Source organism: Corapipo altera, unplaced genomic scaffold (genome assembly GCF_003945725.1).
Source record: "Corapipo altera isolate COAL_440 unplaced genomic scaffold, ASM394572v1 1, whole genome shotgun sequence".
In the NCBI taxonomy this organism is placed as follows: Eukaryota; Metazoa; Chordata; class Aves; order Passeriformes; family Pipridae; genus Corapipo; species Corapipo altera.
In genome coordinates, this window is record NW_020884873.1 from 30042059 (window position 1) to 30062919 (window position 20861).

General features: G+C 35.9%; 1 protein-coding gene across 10 annotated transcripts in view; it reads left to right on the top strand.

Annotated features, from left to right (window-relative positions):
• Window positions 1-19648, top strand: part of CAPS2 (calcyphosine 2) — a 32543-nt gene extending 12895 nt beyond the window's left edge. For all 10 annotated transcript variants that reach the window (XM_027654982.1, XM_027654964.1, XM_027654991.1 and 7 more), the window contains 11 exons: window positions 1509-1576; window positions 3902-4021; window positions 5105-5179; window positions 6718-6813; window positions 6921-7014; window positions 9733-9848; window positions 13299-13369; window positions 15364-15518; window positions 16075-16194; window positions 17218-17314; window positions 18620-19648. In XM_027654982.1, the coding sequence (XP_027510783.1) occupies window positions 1509-1576; window positions 3902-4021; window positions 5105-5179; window positions 6718-6813; window positions 6921-7014; window positions 9733-9848; window positions 13299-13369; window positions 15364-15518; window positions 16075-16194; window positions 17218-17314; window positions 18620-18795 (1188 nt within the window). In that variant the 3' untranslated portion in view covers window positions 18796-19648. The remainder of the gene's footprint in view (window positions 1-1508; window positions 1577-3901; window positions 4022-5104; window positions 5180-6717; window positions 6814-6920; window positions 7015-9732; window positions 9849-13298; window positions 13370-15363; window positions 15519-16074; window positions 16195-17217; window positions 17315-18619) is intronic.
• Window positions 19649-20861: the final 1213 nt, after the last annotated feature.

The window sequence follows — 20861 nt, forward strand, 5'->3', positions numbered from 1 at the left end:
TTTTGTCTAAGAGCTGAATGGAGGATGTTCCATGGAAACGTATATTTAGTGACCTAGTATTCATTGAAATTCAAGGTGTAAGCTTTCTTTTTTTTTTTTTCTTTTTTTTTAAATCACATTCTTTTCAGCATGCTAACTGGTTTGGGCCTATAAGCCAAGGTCCATGGAATATGTTCTGTTTTAACAAACACTGCTCTTTTTTATCCCTATATCCTCCTTTATATCATGCCTTTTAATACATCTGTTGTAACAGTTAATGGGCAGAATCAATAACTCAGAATAAAGCACCCTGTAGTTCTGATAGCTACAAAAATGAAATACGAAAACAAACTAAAAAGCCCCTTATCACCTATAATTCAGAAATCTTTTAAGGCCTAAAATCAGTTTGGGATAACCAACAGCTGGTCTGGTGTTACGTTAGTTATTTGGGCTTTTTAGATTTGGCTTTTTTTTGACTGGTACCAAGCAGTATTTATTTTGAATGATGTGAATTTTACCCATAATATCTCTGTGGAATTGGGAATTATCTGCTGTGGTTACCTCGTGTCTGGGAGCCACCTTTCAGTTCTTCATCTGTGGAAAGACTTGATCTCTCTAGAATTTGGTTTGCACACAAAAATTGTGCAGAAAAAATTACCAGTTGGAAAAAAAATCTTAATTCTTTAGTTTCAGAATACCTAAAAAAAATATCAGAAAGGTTGCATAAACCCCCTAAGTAACAATAATGCCTGTTTTCTTATATATAAAAGTTGTCCTTTGGAAAAATAAGGCAAATTTAAGTTCAGTGAAAAAGTTTAGAAATCTGGAAGATAAAACAAAGAGAGGTGCTGAGGTCTGGTTGTTGCTGGTGGCCTCTATACTGTTCTGGGGCATCCTCTTGTGCTTCGGTTTCTTTCTGTGTAAGGGGTGTTGATCAACATCTGCACACTTTACAGTGAGCGGCACAAGGTTATGATTCAGTGTTACTTTAATAAAAATAATAAGTTCATGTTAAATCCCCTTCCCCCTTAGGATGATATTTCCTGAAAGACCTTTCAGATTGGCCTGTCTCAGCAGAAAATTATTGTGGCATGCAGGAGATAAAAATCTTGCACTGAGACTAAGTCTTAAAAGAATTTTTTTGACTAAATATTGCTGGAGGTAAAGTTTCATTCTCAGAGTTGGAATCTGTGTCAACCATGAAATCTGGAATAGTGTGATTTTCCTCAGGCTCTATTGTACTTACATAATGTCTCAGAAACAATACAGAAATAAGGATGCTGTCGGTCAGTTGAAATAATAGAATTCTCATATTTATTGACAACTAATATGCATAGACAAATTTAGTGTGTAGCAGAGAATATTAATGCATATTTGTTATGCTAATAGAACTCTATTTAAAAAAGATGGAAAAAATATTAATTGTGACATTGGTAAGATTGTGACCTCTGATGGTTAAAGAGTAATTTATTATTTTAAGTGTCTGATGTTATATATTTCATTTGCACTCAGTCAGTTTTTCATCGCAGGAGGATGTTGCTGCAGAGAGGAGAAAACAGGCTGTAGTAGAACAAGTGATGGTGGATCAGTTATGTAGGTAAGTGAATTTATGATGTAAAATTGCATTTTTCCCTATACAAGAATTTAGATCTGCGTGTGGCTTTTCTTGCTTAAAAGGTGTTTTGGTCATCTTGTTCCAAGTCTTATGCAGTCATACGTAGTAGTATTGCTTGCAAAAATTCTTTAAATTAAAAGTCTTTTTAATGTAACTTAAGAGATCACTATAAAGTGCTATGTGTATGTTAATCTTTTTTCTGAGAATAATTTTTAATTTTATACTTGAACCTATTTTAAGGGATTTACAATAGCAGTAGCTCACAGAAATAACCCTCCAGTACCGCAACAAAATATATGGATGCCTGATGTTACAAATTACACTTTTTCAGTATTTATTGTCTTTTCTTAGAATCTTGGCTTTATTAATACTCCTTTAATAATACTGACACAACATCTTTCAGGCATAAAGGAGTATTATACCAGTGTTGGGCAGGTAGGAAAAAAAGACACAATGATAAATCAAGTTGATCAAAATTGTACAGTAAGACTCTCCTAAATTCATTGCTATCCCTTTAGCTACAAGAAACCATTGCTTCTGTATGGAAAGATCCCCCTATTTTAAGCATAGTTTAATAATTCAGGGCTTTATACAAGCTGTCTAGTTAAGACAATATAGGAAGATGCAAGCTAGTTTAATATAGTTTCATTTTAGTTTATTCTTGCTAAGAATTATCTGTGGGTACGTCTACAGTATGTTGCATTCTATGCCTATTTTACGGTCTCTGTAGTCATCTGCACTGGTATTTTAGGCCATCAGATCTTAAGTCTTTGAGGTTGAAATGTTGTCGTGCTCACCATTTTATTTTTTCTTTGTTTTTGTTACGATGGCTGTTAAATTATCTGTATTGTTTAAAAGTCTGTTAATGCTTTTATGCTACTTAAAAGCTGAGATAAAGGAAGGTTACCTGAGGGAAACAAGATTGTCATGAAACATAATGATAAATTACAAGTGTCATTGTAGCAGGATTAAAATTAGGCAACTATTCAGTGTAGAAGTCCCCAGTTTTTAAATAAATGCTTGGCCTGTGTCATACCTCTTTAAAGATTGTTACAGAGATGATCTTAAAAATACACTGGTTATGTTGAAGTGTTTCAGTACGACTATGTAGCATTAAACGTACAGCTTTGTGTATCTTAGATCAAGAATGCTCATTCTGTGTTTAACCTACTTCAACTGCTTTGCTTTATTTTTCCCATGTATTCTTTCTATTCTGAACCCTTCTACTGAAAATGTCAAACCAATATTCAGTAGTGCTACAGTTGCATCAGGATGAAGTTTTAATTTAAAAAATCTCTCTGTTTATGTTACAAGTATACCTGTACCAGTACTGCCAAACAAATTGGTATCAGATAATTGGAGAAGAGTAGTTCAAAACTGTTGAATGAAAAAAATACTATTAAAGGAAACACAGAGGTGTTTTGAATATTTTTTTTTTAGTAGAGCCAATTTTGCACTTAAATCAGTGTAACTGATGTGTGCAAAGATGGATCTGTATAGATCAGAGAGCAGGTTTAGAAAACCATAATAGCTGTGCAAAATTATTTTTTTCCTTCTGATAACCATTTAGATAACATAACAAGCATCTCATTTATTTTTAAAAGGTCTTTTGTTTACTTGCTGAACAGATAGAGAAAATATCAAAATCTTCAAAAAACAGTTAATCTATTTCTTTTCTACTTGATGGGACTTTGAGATGCTATCAGCTCTGTAGTCAGAGCTTGAGGAAGGAAAGGAAGTGCCAGTGTTTTTGTTGGATGACATATTGGATGGGGCTCCGAGCAGCCTTGTCTAGTGAAAGGTGTCCTTGCCCACAGCAGGGGAGTTGGAACTAAATGGTCCTTAAGGTCCCTTCCAACCCAAGCCATTCTATGATTCTTTGATGATGCCACTGACCACTGGAGACTGCTGTCACTGATCTTGGTGGGAGCCATGTATGAAGAATATCACTGGTGGAATATTTACCGACACAGTGGAAATCATGAAAAAACCCACAAACCTTCATAATACTAAGATTTATTTTATATCAAAATATATAAAATATACTTTAAATAATACATATATACATGTAAAGTTACTAGATAGTAAGGCACTGCCAGAATATATTTGATTTTAAGTAATAAACTTAAGAATTCATAAAAACAAACAAAAAATGAAGTCCAGAAATTTATGCAAGTTTAATGGATAACTCCAAGATTTTGTTGCTGTGTTATTCATCGGTGTTTTCTTTCCTGAGTAAAAATATGTAAGACCTGAAACTGAAACATACTAATAGTCAGAGGGCTTCTCCCTGCTTTTTGTGGTCAGAGCTGTTATAAGCGACCCTGAGCAGTCTATGCGTTCTGATGTTTGCAAGGAAGCTCAAGGACTTCTGGGACTTGGGACAGCACCAGTGCGTTTTAGAAAAAGAATACTGCATGAAACGAAGTAAGTTTATAGAAATACATTTTCTACTGGTTTTGGGTTTTTTTTTTTCTCTGTGAAGTTTGTTTGCCTTTCCAGATGTTTTATTTCTGGCTAGGATCCACCAACTTCATGTGAGGCCTTTTTTATAGCCTTCTTGTGCTTATTATTGCCTAGTGGGACCTTTTTATGTGGATTCTTTGTGTATAATATTGATTCATAGAATTTATAAAACCTGGGAGAACATTTTTAAGCTTATATTGGTATTATTCATCACAAGGTTTTGCCAGCCTTTTCCAAGCAAGTTCGATGCTTGGAATCCTGTCATATTCTGAGGTGCATAAATTGCATAAATATGCATCTGTAAATGCTAATGTAGATTGTCACAATATAGTCTTACTTTTCTGTCATGTTTTGATTTCTGCTGCAATAATTAACCCTAATTGGCATTTAAATTACATTCCTGGACTGTGAGCATTGAAACAGTAGCTGCAAGGACTTAAGAAAAAATGAAAAAACACTGTGATCTGTAAAATGCAATGAATCTGCAGGTCTGGATTTTGTTCTGTTAATTTTTTTCAACATTCAGGCAAGCATCTCTGCTTTGTGCATTTTAACATCATACTCTAAAGTCTTTCTCATCAAATGCCATCTTTGTAATCTTAAACAAAGAAGAAAGACAACAAAACCAATCTCTCAATCTCTTACACCCATCACATGGACAAATCTTCATTTCTGGAACTAGTAATAGGGCCAATATAAAACATTTAGGTGGGTGAAGAAGCCTCAGTCTGGATATTTTTGCAAGACAACATTGATTCATGGAAGTATGGTGAGTGGCAGAGGTTTAATTCTTATAAAAGTGTGTGTAAACAGAATATCCCATTCATATTTATGCCTTCTGTGAATGTACTCTCATATTATATAATAACAGAACATATTACAACTCTGAGTTGCTTTCTAATTCAACTACAAGGAATCGTCTCCTCGACCAGTTGCTAAGGATACCGTATTTCATGGTTTTTGCTGTTTTGAAATGGTTGATTTTTATGTAACATTTGTCTGTGAGCCTATAGGTATTGTTAACATGGTGCATTATTTTCACAGAATAAGGACCAAATCAGGATTAACTGAAAACATGCTCTCTAACAAGCTACGCTTTGATAGTAGGATTATATCGAGGTAATCACAAATTTTGTGAAGCTTTTCAATTCTGTGAATTTATAAATGATGATATTTACTCTCTTGAACTAATTACTTGCACTGAATGTTTCTGTTTCCTATACTGAGGAAAAAAGTACGTGCTGTGTGGTTGCAGATATATGCATACGTGTATAATACAAATTTTGACATAGCTGATGAATAGTGGCTTTACAGTCCCACTGTAGTGTTGAGATCTATAAGTCATGTTATGTTACCATCATGCCTGTAGCTCTGTTGAGGACAGTAAGCACAGGGACCGTTTAAAATAGTGCTTTTAGCTAAAGCATCCCAGTTGATTAAAGCTTATTTTTGTAAATGTCACAATTGTAGATGTGGTTTTGCAACTCATTTGTAGCTCTTTATGTATTAAACTTTAGGACATCTTTGAAAGTGTTCTGATTCGAGTAGCTGTGGCATAAACATATTTTTCAGCTTTGAAAGTGATGCTTTTCTGAAGCTCTGAGCTGTATACTCACTAGACATAGCTGAGGATTCATCTACAAAGCTTCATATACTACAATGAATGGTGTACATAATCCTTTAGTTAATGAGTGAAAATTATATTGTATACTAAAACATGAAGCCTTGAAAAGTGTTTTTAACATTATAGAAATGGAATAGTGCATTAAAATATGTGATTGAATCCACAAGTTGAATTCCATAGTGAGTTAGAGAAAATAGTTAAATACCTCTTAAAAAAAATTGTGCAATACTCAACATTGGAAATAAAATGGGTATTGAGAGCAACCTTGAGGAGAAGAACTTGGAGGTGCTGGTGGATGAGAAGCTACAGAACTCGTCAGTGTGTGCTTGCAGCTCAGAAAGGCAACCATGTCCTGGGTTGCATCAAAAGCAGTGTGGCCAGCAAGTCAAGGGAGATGATTCTCCCCCTCTACTCCTCTTTCGTGAGACCCCACCTGGAGTACTGCATGGAGCTCTGGGGTTCCCACCACAGGAAGGATGTGTACCTATTGGAGCAAGTCCAGAGGAAGGTCATGAAGATGAGCAGAGGGCTGGAGCACCTCTACTGTCAGAACAGGTTGAGAGAGTTGGGATTGTTCAGTCTGGAGAAGGAAAGGCACCAGGGAGACGTTATTGCAGCCTTCCAGTGCCTAAAGGAAGGCTGCAAGAAAGCTGGAGAGGGCCTTTTTAGAAGTGCATGTATTGGTAGGACAAAGGGAAATAAATGGCTTTAAACTAAAAGATGCCAGGTTTAGATTAGATATTAGGAAGAAATTCTTTACTGTGAGAGTGGTGAGACACTGGAACAGATTGCCCAGAGAAGTGATGAATGCTTGATCCCTGAAAGTGTCCAAGGCCAGGTTGGATGGGGCTCTGAGCAACCTGCTGTAGTGGAAGGTGTCCCTGCCCAAGGCAGGAGGATTGGAAGTAGATGATCTTTAAGGTCCCATCCAACCCAAACCATTCTGATTCCAAAATAAGTGTTATTTATGTTTAGGGTGAATTGGACTTATATAGACGAAAAACATAAAGGTGCTTTTTAATTTCCCTTCTAGAAATGGCCGCGATGCTTGTAGAGAGTTGATTGGATTTTTTTTTGCATATGACAGATCCCTCACTGTGTATGAATTTCGACAGTTTGGAAGAAACAGGTAGGATAAATTACTTTTTAAAAAGGTTTTAGGAAACATCTTTCACTGTATCTAAGAAACCTAAATATATTTAATTGTTTGAATACCAGTTTTGAATTATTTCACAGAACAAACGCCTTGCCTTTCATTCGGAAGGGAGTTTATCAACATCAGTGTGGGCAAAGGAAGGGAAAAGCGTATGATCTTGGTGACCTCTATGTTGTAAGTATTCTGCTGAATGTAAGGCAATTTTGTTGGTGACTTGGAAGTAATATTTAGGTATTCGAATTGAAAATTGTTATCTAACCTTCTGGGAAGACCAAAAGTCTTTCCCTTCAATACCATTTTTGAATTAAAGACTTCTAGGAGTCTGGATTATTTTGCTGTCCCGTGTTTTATTGATTCCAATTTAGGCTTCAGATTAAGGTGTAGTTTGTGATTTTCCCCCTAGAGGGCACAAGACTGCAGGGAGTGTGGACCTTTGTGGGCAAAATTATCTGCTTGGGAAGGAGAGTCCTGAAGAGAAAGTAGACCAAAGTATTTGTTAAATAATCTTTGCAAGGTCTGCTGGCATTTTTAACTCAAGGCAATGATTAATTATTTTTTATACATGAAGAAGTTGCAGGTTAATTGTTTTTAACCTACAGTTTCAAATGTACACTGCCAGCTGTTTAGAGCAAGCATCTTAAACAATGGTAAACTCCATCTGCCAGCTGATCTGATGACTGACTACAAATCATGTTGCGTCTTCTGTACTGCTGTACTTCTGTACTGAGTTAAATGTTTGTGGTTTATAAATACTTGAGCCAGTTTTCAAGTACAGACTGTTTTCACTGAGTTCTTCACATCCTCCTGCAAATTTGAAGTTCAGAGCAAAAACCATGCTTATATAAAGTATTTGAAGTAAAAGAAGATGACATTAGTTTTTAGTATGCTTTGTCTCATCATATGACTTATCCTTACTGCTTGCATGTAGTGACAGTCTAAGAATTTCCAAAATGAAATAGACAAATTTGTGATATAGAGATTGAAGCTACTTGTTAGAGATTTTCTTTTTTTTATTGTCATTTGTATTTTTGTAATCTGCAGATGGAAATGGGTTCTGAATAAAGATGTATCATTGAAATGATTTTATATCTGTGAATCTCCATATCTACAATCTTGCTTTCTGAGCTGATATTAAAGATATACAGACCTTTCACAAAGTCCAAATAGTTTAAACACTTGCACAATAACAGTGTCTCTGTCTCCTCCTCCTGAATTCTTGAGTTCTGAAATTATTACAGTTATTACAGTTAAAACTACTGCTATTTTTTTAATTATTCTCAGCATTCTTTGCATTTAGTTCGCTGCTTTTGTTTCTCTCCCCTCCCCTCTTCCAAACCAAAAACCATCTTTAACTTTGAAGAATATGTCAGGTGTGTCCTCTGTCCCCAACTTGGAAGGAAGGGGAATTAGTAATACTCAGAGGAGACTATATAGGATAGTAGAACTCTATGCTACTAATAACATATTTTTATTCCATATTTCGTAAAGAAATCTAGAATTTTTAAAGCATAACTTTATTGTTAAACAATAAAATAACTGAAGAGTTTCTCCTAGTCTGAGAGAACTTTGCTCTCATGGAATCAGTGTTGCACCTTCTGTGATTCTCTTCTCTGGTCCAATGAGTTTTGGATCTTATAAGGCTGAAGGGAGAAGAAAAATTGAAAAGCAGAGCCTGTCTGAGGGAACAACAATCTGTAGCCTCAAATTTTTCAGCTGTAGGTTAGGCAACAGTATGCTCTCTTACTAGACAAACCTGCATGTAGAGGATAATGCATCATCTTGGAACCTGAAGCTCAGCTGTTTTTATTTAGTATTAGAAGGACTCTGTTTAGAAGGTTAACTCACCTCAGCTACACTTTGTCATCATTTCATAAATGCTTATAACAAATGCTTGAAAGTATTAGATGATGTACTTTACGAAATTCACAGAATCACAGAATATGCTGAGTTGGAAGGGACCCACGAGGATAAAGTCCAAATCCTGGCCCTGCGCAGGACCTTCCCCAAGAGTCACACCATGTAGCTGAGAGTATCATCCAAATGCTTCTTGAACTCTCTCAGGCTTGGTGCTGTGACCACTTCCCCAGGGAACCTGTTCCAGCACCCAACCACCCTCTGGGTGAAGAACCTCTTTCTAATATTCAACCTAAACCTCCCTTGACACAATTTCAGGCCATTCCCTTGGGTCCTGTCACTGGTCACCACAGAGAAGAGATCAGGGCCTGTCTTTCCTCTTCCCCTCATGAGGAAGCTGTAGACTGCAATGAGGTCTCCCCTCAGTCTCCTCCAGGCTGAACAAAGTGACCTCAGTCATTCCTCATATGGCTTTCCCTCAAGCCCCTTCACCGTCTTCATTACCCTTCTTTGGACACTCTCTAATACCTTAATATCTTTCTTACATTGAGGTGCCCAAAACTGCACACAATATTCAAGGTGAGGCTGCACCAGTGCAGAGCAGAGAGGGACGATCCCCTCCCTCAACTGGCTGACGATGCTTTGCCTGATGCCCCCCAGAACACGGTTTGGCCCTCCTGGCTGCCAGAGCACTGCTGTCGACCAGGACCCTCAGGTTCCTTTCCATGGCACTGCTTTCCAGCATCTCATTCCCTGGTCTGTACGAACATTCGAGGTTGCCTCTTCCCAGGTGCAGAATCCAGCACTTTCCCTTGTTGAACTTCATGCAGTTGGTGATTACCCAGTCCTCTGATTTGTTGAGGTCTATCTGCAGGGCCTCCCTGCCTTCAAGGGAGTCAACAGCTCCTCCCACTTTTGTGTTATCTGCAAACTTGCTTAATATCCCTTCCAGTCAAGTGTGTCCAAGTAATTTATGAAGATGTTGAAGTGCACAGGACCTATGACCTATTTTTAAATCACTGTATGCTTTACCAACAGGGAGCTAATCTGACTTTCCGAAGTGTTGATCATAACCTTCCAGAAAGCGTTAAGCAGAACCCTGTCTTCACCCTTCGTGTGATAAGTATTGATGAAGCAGCTATGGATTTTCTAAAGTAAGTCCTGGTAACTGTTTTTCAAATTACCTTCCATTCCTTAAGCAAAAAAGATTTTTTTTAATAAGAGCTTCTAATACCTTATTACTTACACTGCTAAAAACAGAATCTGTATTTAGACTATTTAAATTAGTAATAGATGTTAGTGGACTTTGCATAGTTCAGTAACTTTCTAGAATGATAAGGATAAAAGAATTAATTAAATTTTGAATCTGTCCTATTTGCTATGTTTGAAGTTACATGTTTTTAAATACTGATCATATACTGAAAATTTTCTTATGTGATGAACTAAAATAGTACATTTGGGCAAAAATGCTTTTTTTATGATCAACATTATTATTGAATCTTTTGTGACATGTATGTTAAAAATTTATATCAGTCATGATAATGTAAGTGTTTGAACACACACAGGAGAAGAATTGGAGGTTTATCTCTGGTTTTTCATTTTCTTTTTCATTCCTCTCCTAATTCTTCCAGGCATTGTTACATGTTGAAGACTGCAAGTTTTCTGCACTTATTCTTTCAAAATAGTTTTAACTAAATTATGTTGTCCCAGAGTCTGAAAGATGAGAATTTTTTTAGAATTTTTTCAAATGGTTAGGTAAATGGTTAATTTTGACTATGTGTCTCATACCAATACCTATACAGAAGTCATCTATCTAGAGAATGAAGTATCTTTCTCTGCAGTTTCTGGCCTTTATTGTGAGTATACTGCTTCTTAGTACAAATAACATCTTGGTATAAAATTTATCACACTGCTGTGCCTGCCTGATCATGGAAGTTATTTAACAGTGTTGGAAATACAGTTGGGGTTTGATTACTCAGATTTTGGTGAGGAGTGTCAGCTGATAGCAGATGTTACAGGGTAGAAATTTTCATAAAATCATGGAATCATAGAAAGGGGCCTCAAGAGGGTCTCTAGTCCATCCCTACTGTTCAGAGCATGGTTTACTGCAACAGATTGCTCAAGGCTGCATCCAGTTGGGTTTTTAAATACCTCCAAGGATGGAGACTTTGCAGCCTCTGTGGGCAGCCTATTGAGTGTTCAGTCACCCTCATGGTACAAAAGTGCTTCCTGATTGTTCAGAGGGAACCTCTTGTGTTTCAGTTTATGCCCATTGTCTCTTGTCCTGTCGTCAGGCACCACTGAGCAGAACCTGTCTCAGTCTTCTCTACTCCCTCCTGTCAGGTGTTTATGCACACTGATAAGATCCCTCAAGCCTTCTCTTCTCCAGGCTAAACAGTTCCATCTCTCCCAGCCTCTCTTCATATATCAAATGCTTTGATCCCTGCTTGATTAGGAAGAGCAATAACAAAATCTCAATTAAATATGTTCCGTATCTAAAGACTACTTTTGTTAGCACAACTACACTATTATGTAAGTGTTCAGACACATGAAGCTTATTCTCAGTTACGGTAATATTCATTTTAATGTCCCTTTATACTGAAAGCTTTGCAAAGGAGCCATAGTGAGCTAACAGTGCATAGAACAGTAAATTCAAATTCAATTGGTTATAGAAATATTTAGTTGTATGATGCTTAGTGCTAATTGTTCCCTCCATGAGGTAAAACACCACGTAGTTTAATTTAAGATAGTTTATGTAAGAAATTTACATCTCAGAAGCCTATCACTCAGGTAAACAGCTTTTTCTTTCATTTGTTGCTAATCTTATACTTGTGAAATTTAGAGTTGATCCAGTGTTATCTCTGAAGGTTCCAGAGGGACTGCTCACTGGGCTATAATTTTGGCTTTTTTTGCTACCTGTGGTGGAATAGCTTGGTCTTTTTTTTATGCTCTCTCTGTGTTTTTTCCATTAGTGACTAAATTTCAGACAGTGAAGTCTGTCTTTTTCTTCTGTATGCGGGTGTTATTGAACGCTCTTGTATTAGGTCTGGCTGAGCTGGAGTTCATTTCCCCATAGCAGCCCTCACAGTGCTGTGCTTTGCATTGGCAGCTAAGAAGGGTGTTGATAACACACCAGTGGTGTGGCTGCTGCTGAGCACAGCACCAGCACTGTAACATCCCTTCCTCAATCTAGAGCAAGATCCTGGGAGGGGACACAAGTAGGCCCAAACTGACCAAAGGGATATGACGTCATATCAGATATGATGTCATACCAGACCATATGACATCAGCTCAGATATAAAAGCTAAGGCAAGGAACAGGAAGGCAGGCATTCATTGTCTCCAATGAGAAATTTCTCGCCTGCTGAGAAACCCTCACGCGTACTGAAGCCCTGCTTCTCAGGAGTGGCCGACCATCGCTGCTCATGGGAAGTAGAAAATAAACACTGCTGTCTTTCGCTTCACTTTTGCACATGCAAGCTTTTGCCTAGCTTCTGCTTTAATAAACTGCCTTAACCATATGCACAAGTTGTTTTCCATCTTATTCTCTCCCCTGTCTGGTTGGAGAGGGAAGTGATAGAGCAGCTGGGTGGGCACTTGGTGTCCAGCCAAGGTCAACCCACCATAGTTCTATTCTCTGGTTCAAAACTCTTGAATTGACTCCTCTAACCTTCATAACTGTACTGAGAGAGAATCCTGCTCAGCTACAGTCCAAAAGATCTGTTGCAGGTTTCCAGGAGCACCTGTGTCCTGCTGTCACAAAGCATGAATCTTTTGATTTACACGTGTGTTTTAGAGAATACATTGTCCTCTGTCAGTGGTTGTTGACTTTCCAGTTTAGGTGATTTAATATAGGCAAGTCTGAATAGAGAGCAGAGAGGTAAGTCTTTGGCCCCAGAAAGCAGAAGGAGTATGCCATGGCAAAGCACTAGTGAGCAAGCAGCTCTGATTTCACAGTAGTGCTTTTCCATTTTCTTTTCTATTCTGATTAAAATAATTATAGGACTTTGTTGTTTGTGGGTTTTGTGGTTTTTTTTCTTCCAGTAGGTTCTTCCATAGTATGTTTTGATCAACCTTTATAATAATTTTTGATGAAGGCTTATTAGGAAACCCTTCTCAGAAGGGAGCCTGCCAAGAAAAAACCCACAAAATTTAACCAGAATTCCTAAATACGCTGATCCAGCTTTTGGTTTACACCCTTTATGTTTGTCTTCTAAAGAAAGATTTGTAACTACTTCATGTTATTATCCTGTTGGTGATTAAATGTAGTTGTTTTAACAAACTCTTCCAGTAGCATGAGCTGAAGATTAGGATTATCTTGAAATAAATTTCTGCAGATTTTGTGCACGGGAGGAATTATCCATAACTAATGAATTAGTAGAGGAACTGATAATGGAATATTGCGAGAAAGGAATTTCTGCATATCTGCATCTGTTCAGCAAGGACTGTTGTGGGTGCCCTCGCAAACTCAAGCAATTGAATACTGTATTTATAAGGGTGGTATATGAATTAAAGTTCAATTTTATTTTTTTTTAATACAACTGTTTTGAATATAGTAATATTATGTGTAATTTCACCAATCAACATTAATTTTGATTTCTTTAGAGCTTCTTCTGTGGAATTCAAGCAACAATGTTCCAAGCAAGCGGACAACAAAGTTTTCAAGAAGATTCAAGGTTTGTGTCTACCAGAACCCATTTTATTTTAATTTCTATATCTCTGTGTCTTTACAACTCAGGGCAATGAACAATAGTGATGTTATAAAGATTTTATTTGTATAAATGAAATTAAACAAAAGTTAAATATTTATCAGAATATTACTGGAATCTGATACTAGCACAAATTAGTCATAAGAATGTTTTCTGCTGTCTCTTTGAATAAACAGTCTGGGTAAAGATTGTGGAGAAGGTAGAGAATAATCGTGAATGTTTGCTGTCATTTGCTAAACCTGTTTTATGTAGGCACTCTTTGGTCACTAGAATGTGCTTGGACATTTACTTTCACAAAAAATTTTTGGAATAAAAATTAGGGTTATTTTTTAATCTTTTAGTTATTCCATTTTTTCTCCTTGCATAATAGACACAAATTGATTTCTCAATTATCTGACTACCTCAAAGGTTTCCTGGTGTGGCTTGGAAGAAGGTTACATGTGTATACTTTAAGGCACCTTTTAACATCCATCTGAGTATCATCTTCACTGGAAAAAACTTCTTTCTTTCACCTTATGTCACAGGTGGGAGTGGGAGCTTCAGACAAAGTTTGTTAGAGAAGCCCTCCCGTTAAGTCAGGAGGTGCAGAAGGGAACCCCTTGCCTTCTAAACTGCTTCTCAGAGAGGAGCCTGGGTGTGTCTGGATCCAATCTCAGCCCCAGACTTTGTCAATGGTTTTAAGTCTAAGGAATTACAGAGGTGTGACTGAACCTTTGTACAACTTTGTCCTGCAGGATTAAAGATGGCAAACCGGGTGTATTATTATAAAATGAATTATTTATTATGAGAAATGATTAGACAAAAGATCTTAATCAAAATTATTTGCTACACAGTGTAGAAAATAAAACTACTAGGATAGGATAGTGCACTATATCAAAGCGATTATATTAAAGCTAGCAAAATAGAAAGAAACTATTTTTGAGATTGATGTAACTCACTCATACAAATGACCATGGGCAGATCTCTTTCACTCAGCCTTGAGGGTAACCTTGAGGGGTGTCCCCATCCAAGGGAGGAATCTCCACACACACTCCAAGAAGGGTCATGTTAGAAGAACCTACTGTGTGCAAATGGACCGGACTTTTATAGTATAAAGTGATTGACTGCCAGTCATGTGTCTCCAGATCAGCTTAGCAGCTTATCTGCCAAGTCTTTGCCTTATTATCAGGATGTTAGTTTGGGGTTGATGTGTCAGATTGGTTTTAACATAATTCAACACCAAAAGCTGCAAGACATATCCTCTCTCAATCCACCACTGATAGCTTTGCAAATAGGGAATTGTTCAGGTTGCTTGTCCACATTCCAGAGCAGAGCATCCTGATACACCATACCCCTATTTTGCTTTATAATTGTAGATACAAGTAATTTGAAGGTAATAGCAGGTGACTTCTGTTAACAGAATATGCTGAGAAATGTGGGCATCCCTAAAGTAAACATCCTACCTGAAGATTTTGATAAGGCAGTTATTTTTACCCTAGAAATAGTTCTCTGCATATAATTCTGGAATGATTTTGCTTAATTACTCATATTCGTCCTTGTTTCCACATGGTTTTAACATGTTTGCACAATAAAGAAGCAACTCTGTTTCATAATGGAGTGTTTGTATTGTTCCAAAGTTGCTTTGTATGTTGAATCATGGTATGTAATCTGTTCTAGCAGAAGTAAACAGCTTTATAATCTGAGCATATAGAGGGCAATAGCCATTATTCCTTTCCTTCTGTGGTCTCTTTAAAAGTTTGTGCTGCTGCTTTATATGGTTTCCACTCAAGTGTTAAGTAACTGATAGTTTCATTTTGAACTGGTATTCTTTCATCAAAGATCAGGGAACCTGGATGCATAGATATGTCATTTTAGCCAGCACTATCATAAGTAGATGTGGTGTTCTTTATTTCTATATTACCTCCATAGCAAGGGGCCAATTTCAGGTAAACATTGTGTCCCTTATTTCTCTTAATCCTCAGGTATATTCAGAGGGACACTAAGTAAAAGAGGAGTTCGGGTTATAACGGGCTTAGGAAAGTATTTCCGACAAGTAGACAAGAGCAGAAATGGTTTTCTCTCTCAGGCAGCCTTTAAAGAAGCTCTACGAGTATTCCAATTGGAAATGCCTGAAGGGGTAAGTCTAGCTGAAACTGTAATCATGGGTATTATCTTTCTTAATTTATGGTATTGCTTTCTTTTCTTTGCTTAAATCTGTAGTTTAATAGCTGATTTTTGCACATTTTCTTTCGGTGTTGTTTTTGATTTGGTTTTTTTTTCCCCCTTGTGGTATATTGGCATTTGTACATTCAGTTTTGTGTGAAATTCTTAAAAATAAAAAAATAATATATTTAAAAGCATGCAATCTTCTTACATCATGACATGAAGAAGCAAGTGTGATTGCAGTCAATTTTTTCTCCTTTGGCTTTAAAAAATAGTTTATGCTATTTTCTTCTGTTTTTCCTTTGTTTTTATATGTTAGGTTTTGCAAATAGCCCGCAGCTATCAGAACTGCAAATAATGTGAATTATAGTCATCAGTGACTGATATGCATTATTTTTACAAATCTTTAAACGAGTTTGGATTTAGAAGTTTGGGGATTTTGTGGTGACAATTTTGTAATTTTCCATTAGAGTGAATGTTTTATTTTAGGACATACTGAAGAACTTTGGCAAAATATTTTTAAATTGCAGGACTTCGAATCTTTATGGCTTATTCTTGATGATAGCAAGAGTGATAAGGTCGACTATGGAGAATTTACTCGTGCCATATTTGGAGAAATGAATGAATATAGGAAAGCCTTTGTAAGAAAAGTAAGTTTTATTGCAGATATTCTAAATGCAAATATTTTGCAGTCTAACTTTGGAGTTAGTTACTTATCGTGTCCTGGTTGTTGAGTTCTGTTGTTTTTCTGAGTTGTGTATCTGGAAATTGACTTTTTAAAGTTTCAGATCAGTTTATCAAAACAAAAGTAAATTACAGGACTGCATGCTGTTCCATTGTTGAATTAGTTAATTTTAAACTCTAGAATTAATTTCTTTATTATTTTGATTTTATGTATGTGTGTGCTTTTCTTATAGTTCAGTCCAGTGTATAAAGCATCTGACACCCTGAAATGATCTCTTCCAGAAGTCTGTTTCCTTATTTTGGCAGATGATTATATCAGTGTAACTTTTTTCCCACATTGCCTGAAATAGGAGGCAATAATACTTGTCTCCTTTGAGACCTACAATTAGAGTCATTTATGAGACTTGTTGTATTTGAAGTACCACTCGTTATATGTCTGTAATGCAATGTGGAGCTGTTTGCAGTATCAAACACTGATTACAAACCAGCCAAGCAGTAGTGACTGGATATCAAGATCAAGAAAAATAACATATACTTTCATACTTTCAATCATGGAGAGATCTGACTCTTCTAGCCTTTTATATTGAGCATGTGTATTTGAGTAAACTGAAATGAAAATGAAGCTGCTGTTGGCAGTGCTGAAGAGGCTCTGTGAGATTGATGCAGGAATCTTAGTAATTGGAGGGGGCAGAAGGGAAGCAGCTTAACTTCTGATTCTAAGGATGAGCTAAAAATTATGGAGAGAAAAATTTTTTGACTTGATGAGGGGACTACATTTGATGTGAAAGCTGTTGAGATAAAATAATCGTGAAACTGCATAATCTAGAATAATTTTCTGGTATCTGTTGCCTTATATAAAATAGGTAAATTGACATAATCTACTGCACAAGATCTATTAGTGTAAGCCAAGTAGTTAAGTGTATTTGATCTTTTCATCTTTCCACTTTTTTTCCTTATATGCTCATGCTTTAACTCTTTTTTTCCTATAGGCTTATATGAAACTAGATTTCAACAAAACTGGGAGTGTGCCTATGGTGGATGTCAGGAAATGTTACTGTGCAAAGAAACATCCTCTAGTATTGGCAGGTAATTCACATGAACAAACAAGAGAAACCTGTAACTACTGAAGTCTACTACTACTACTAGCAGAAGTACCAGATACAGAAACTGGTTGGAAATACAGGCTGTTTTCATATTGGCTTAGACTTGAACTGTTAAGGAGAACTTTTTTTGTCTGATGACTTACAACGTATCCAGAACATGACTATAAATAGTAATGGAGTTCATATATACAATTTTAATACTGCTCTTTATCAAGCTGCACACACTGCATATATGCAGAGTAATTCTTTTCCCTGCCGGTGTAGGACTACATGTAAGCAGTTAATTCTCAGCTTTCATCTGTAAGTTATCAGTGACAAATATGATAGTAATAATTTTCACTTAGGAGGATACTCTTATTTTCACATGACTGTTTTCCATCAAAATACACAAGGATTCCAACTGACACAGAGTGTACTCTACACTTGAATAATTTATTCAGAAGGAAATTCATTTATTTCTGGGACAGGTTTGTCATCCTTTACAGAGGAAGTGCTGGTTTCTTCATTATTCATTCATTATTCATTATTTTTTCAGGATTCTCAAAAACGTTTAAAATCTACCATTGAAAAAATAGGAATTTAAGTATTTGTATGGCAGTTTCTAAAATAATATCTTCATGTACCAAACTAGTCACTATGAAAGTCTACATACTGTCGTGACCCCTTTGGTTATACCTGTAGAAAAGAGGATGGTTTTTTGTATTGCCAGTGATTTTAATGGTAACATATGAAGACCCATGCTGGTATAGAGATACAACATGTGAATTTTTCCAATGCTATAGTGGCATGTTTTTTGCATTTTTTTCTCCATGACACAAAATCATTTTGAGTATTATCTTTATAAAGTCACTAGGACACATATAAATTGCAGAGCACTTTTCAAATGCTAATTTGCATCCTAAAGTTTTCCTAGAACTTTGAACTTGTGTTACATTAAATGCATGCTTTCTTACAAGATAACTTCTGAAATACCAAAACTTTAGTTTACAAATGCATTATTCAACTTCTGCATTCCCTTGAAAAAAATCTTCCTGATGTCATTAATTCATTGCAATTGACTGACCATGTTTCTGTTGATATTTAATGCTATCATGCTGTCAAAGTAAGGTGATTTCTACAGCTCATATTAAGTGAGCCAATAACTTAATTCTGAAATCAGAATCTTGACTTTGCTCATGAAAAAAATACTTGAAAGCTAAAATTTGAAAGTTTTTTGCCTGAAGTATATTAAATGCTACATATTCACTGTTCTTTAAAATGTATTTAATGGAAAAATATGCTTTCATAGGCAAAGCTGCAGAAGAAGAAATTAAATCGTCATTTCTAGAAACATTAGGAGAGACCTGCAGCAACCCCACTGAAGTGTCCTATTCTGAGTTTGAAGATTACTATGAAGGATTAAGTTTTGGAATCGTGTGTGATGATGATTTTGTTAATATCTTAAGGAACTCTTGGGGTATTTAGAGTGGAAGATGACAAAAATGAAGAAGAAACATTTTCTAAACAAGGAGTAACTAAATAAGGGAGGATTTAATCTTGATGTGCATTGCTTTATAATTAGTGTGTTAAACTGATGTCAGGAACTGAAAACTTTAGATACTTTAAGAATAATATATGGCAAATTTCTTGGAGTGTCTGTTCAGCTATGCTAGCCACTCTGCTAATATAAATACTGTTCGTTTCATTTCGTTGGAAATAATAAAGGCTGTTTCTTATACCAAAAGCCATCTTTTTGATATTAGAATAAAGTGGCATATTTTAAAATAACTGGGAATTAGAATACTAAAATGCATGAAGGTGTATATGCAAGAGAAGATTTTGTTTTATGATGCATTGTGGAAAGTTTTAGGTTCGACTGTATAAAGTACCAATGGTAACTTTTCTTCAGAAAGTTTCTTATAACATTCTTTGTCTTGTTTCTTGTTTCTTATGGTAGCACTTAGCTTGAAAGAGAGCAGGTCATACTTTTCCAGTTTTGAGGGTGTTTGCAGTAGTGAAAGTGCAGAGACGTTCACAGCAACTAACTCCTTGGCTTATGGACCATCTTGACTGATCTTACTTTGTCATTTTGGTCAGGAATCCAAAGCTGAGCATTGAATCCCAAAGGTTTTATAAAGCACACATGAATTTTATAATGGATATCTTCCTTTCCTATATATTGCTAAGTGGTTTTCTAAACAAATAATTTATATTTAAATACCTGGGTTTTTTATATCCCTAGGATTTTTTTTAACTAAAACTTAGCAATTATATATTTTGTCGAATTGACGTATAGCATTTAATATCTACTCTGAAAGTATAAAACAGAAAAGTATTTTAAAAAAACCCAAAACAGCCACCTGTCACCACAAAAATTAAATCATAAAATATTCCCTGCTACTTCGAATATTCAGACAGATGCTTTTTTCAATGTAATACATCTTGTTAATTCTGTAAAATTATTAGTGTTAAGAAATAAAACAGTATTGTTAATTACACAGTGAGAGAGAGATAGCCTTTGGTTTCAATAGACCTGTCACTAAAATTTAACTGTATGTTGAACTGCATTTCTTAAGCCTATACAATTAAAATATATTAGTTCCTTAGAGCTTGTCTGTCTGGTTTTGAATTTATAGTCTGTGGTTAACACAACCTTCCTCTGAGACAGAATTTGTATTTCATAGGAATTAAGGGGCAGTGCTGAAATGGATGCTGAAATGAGGGACTTTGGTCCCTCTGTCGATGATGGGTATATTCTAGATATAGTACTTCCTTGTTCTAATAGCTTGTGCGTTTTTATTTTTTGGTTGTTCGTACCCTCAGTTGTAACAAGAATTTCAGTTTCTGCTCTGAATCTTCAAGTGAGAGATTTTGGAGGATTCTTTTGGGGCTGCAAAAGTCTGTGTGTATTGGTTTACAGGGAAAGGCAGATTTTATCAATGGTTATTCTAAGCAGGAATTCTGATGTGGCTCATTACAATTTTCTTGTTCACAATTCCTGCCAGACTTTCTCTTGATGGAAAGATTTTTTAAATTAGTGTTTCTGGAACTGGTGATTCTGAGAAGGGCAGTTTCATCTGGTTGTACAGGGATCTTCTTGTTAATGTGTCAGTTCAAATAACTGAAAAATACCAAGTGATTTTTATTAATTGTTTTAAGAATCACTTACTCTATTTAGACTTCCTCACTTAGAAGAATTGTACCAACAAATAAAACTGTAGCTCAATTTAATGAATGAAAGTGATGGTGAAGTGAGGTATTTTCTTTTTGCAATACTTAATTTTGTTGTGAAGCTTTTAGGAAGATTATTCCATGTTTTCCTATGGAATGGAAAAATTCATGACAAGTGGACATATCCTAAGCGGGCCTGCTTATCAGCCAAAGCTGTGTAGGTCACATCTGCTGTGAATTACTTGCTCTTTATTTTGTTCTTATCACAGAAATGAGGTGCCGTTATAACAATATTGTTGATGTTGCTTTGGTAGTCATGCATAATTTTTTTTAATCTGAAGGCAGATCCCTAACAGGGTAATCTAAGATAAATTCTAAAG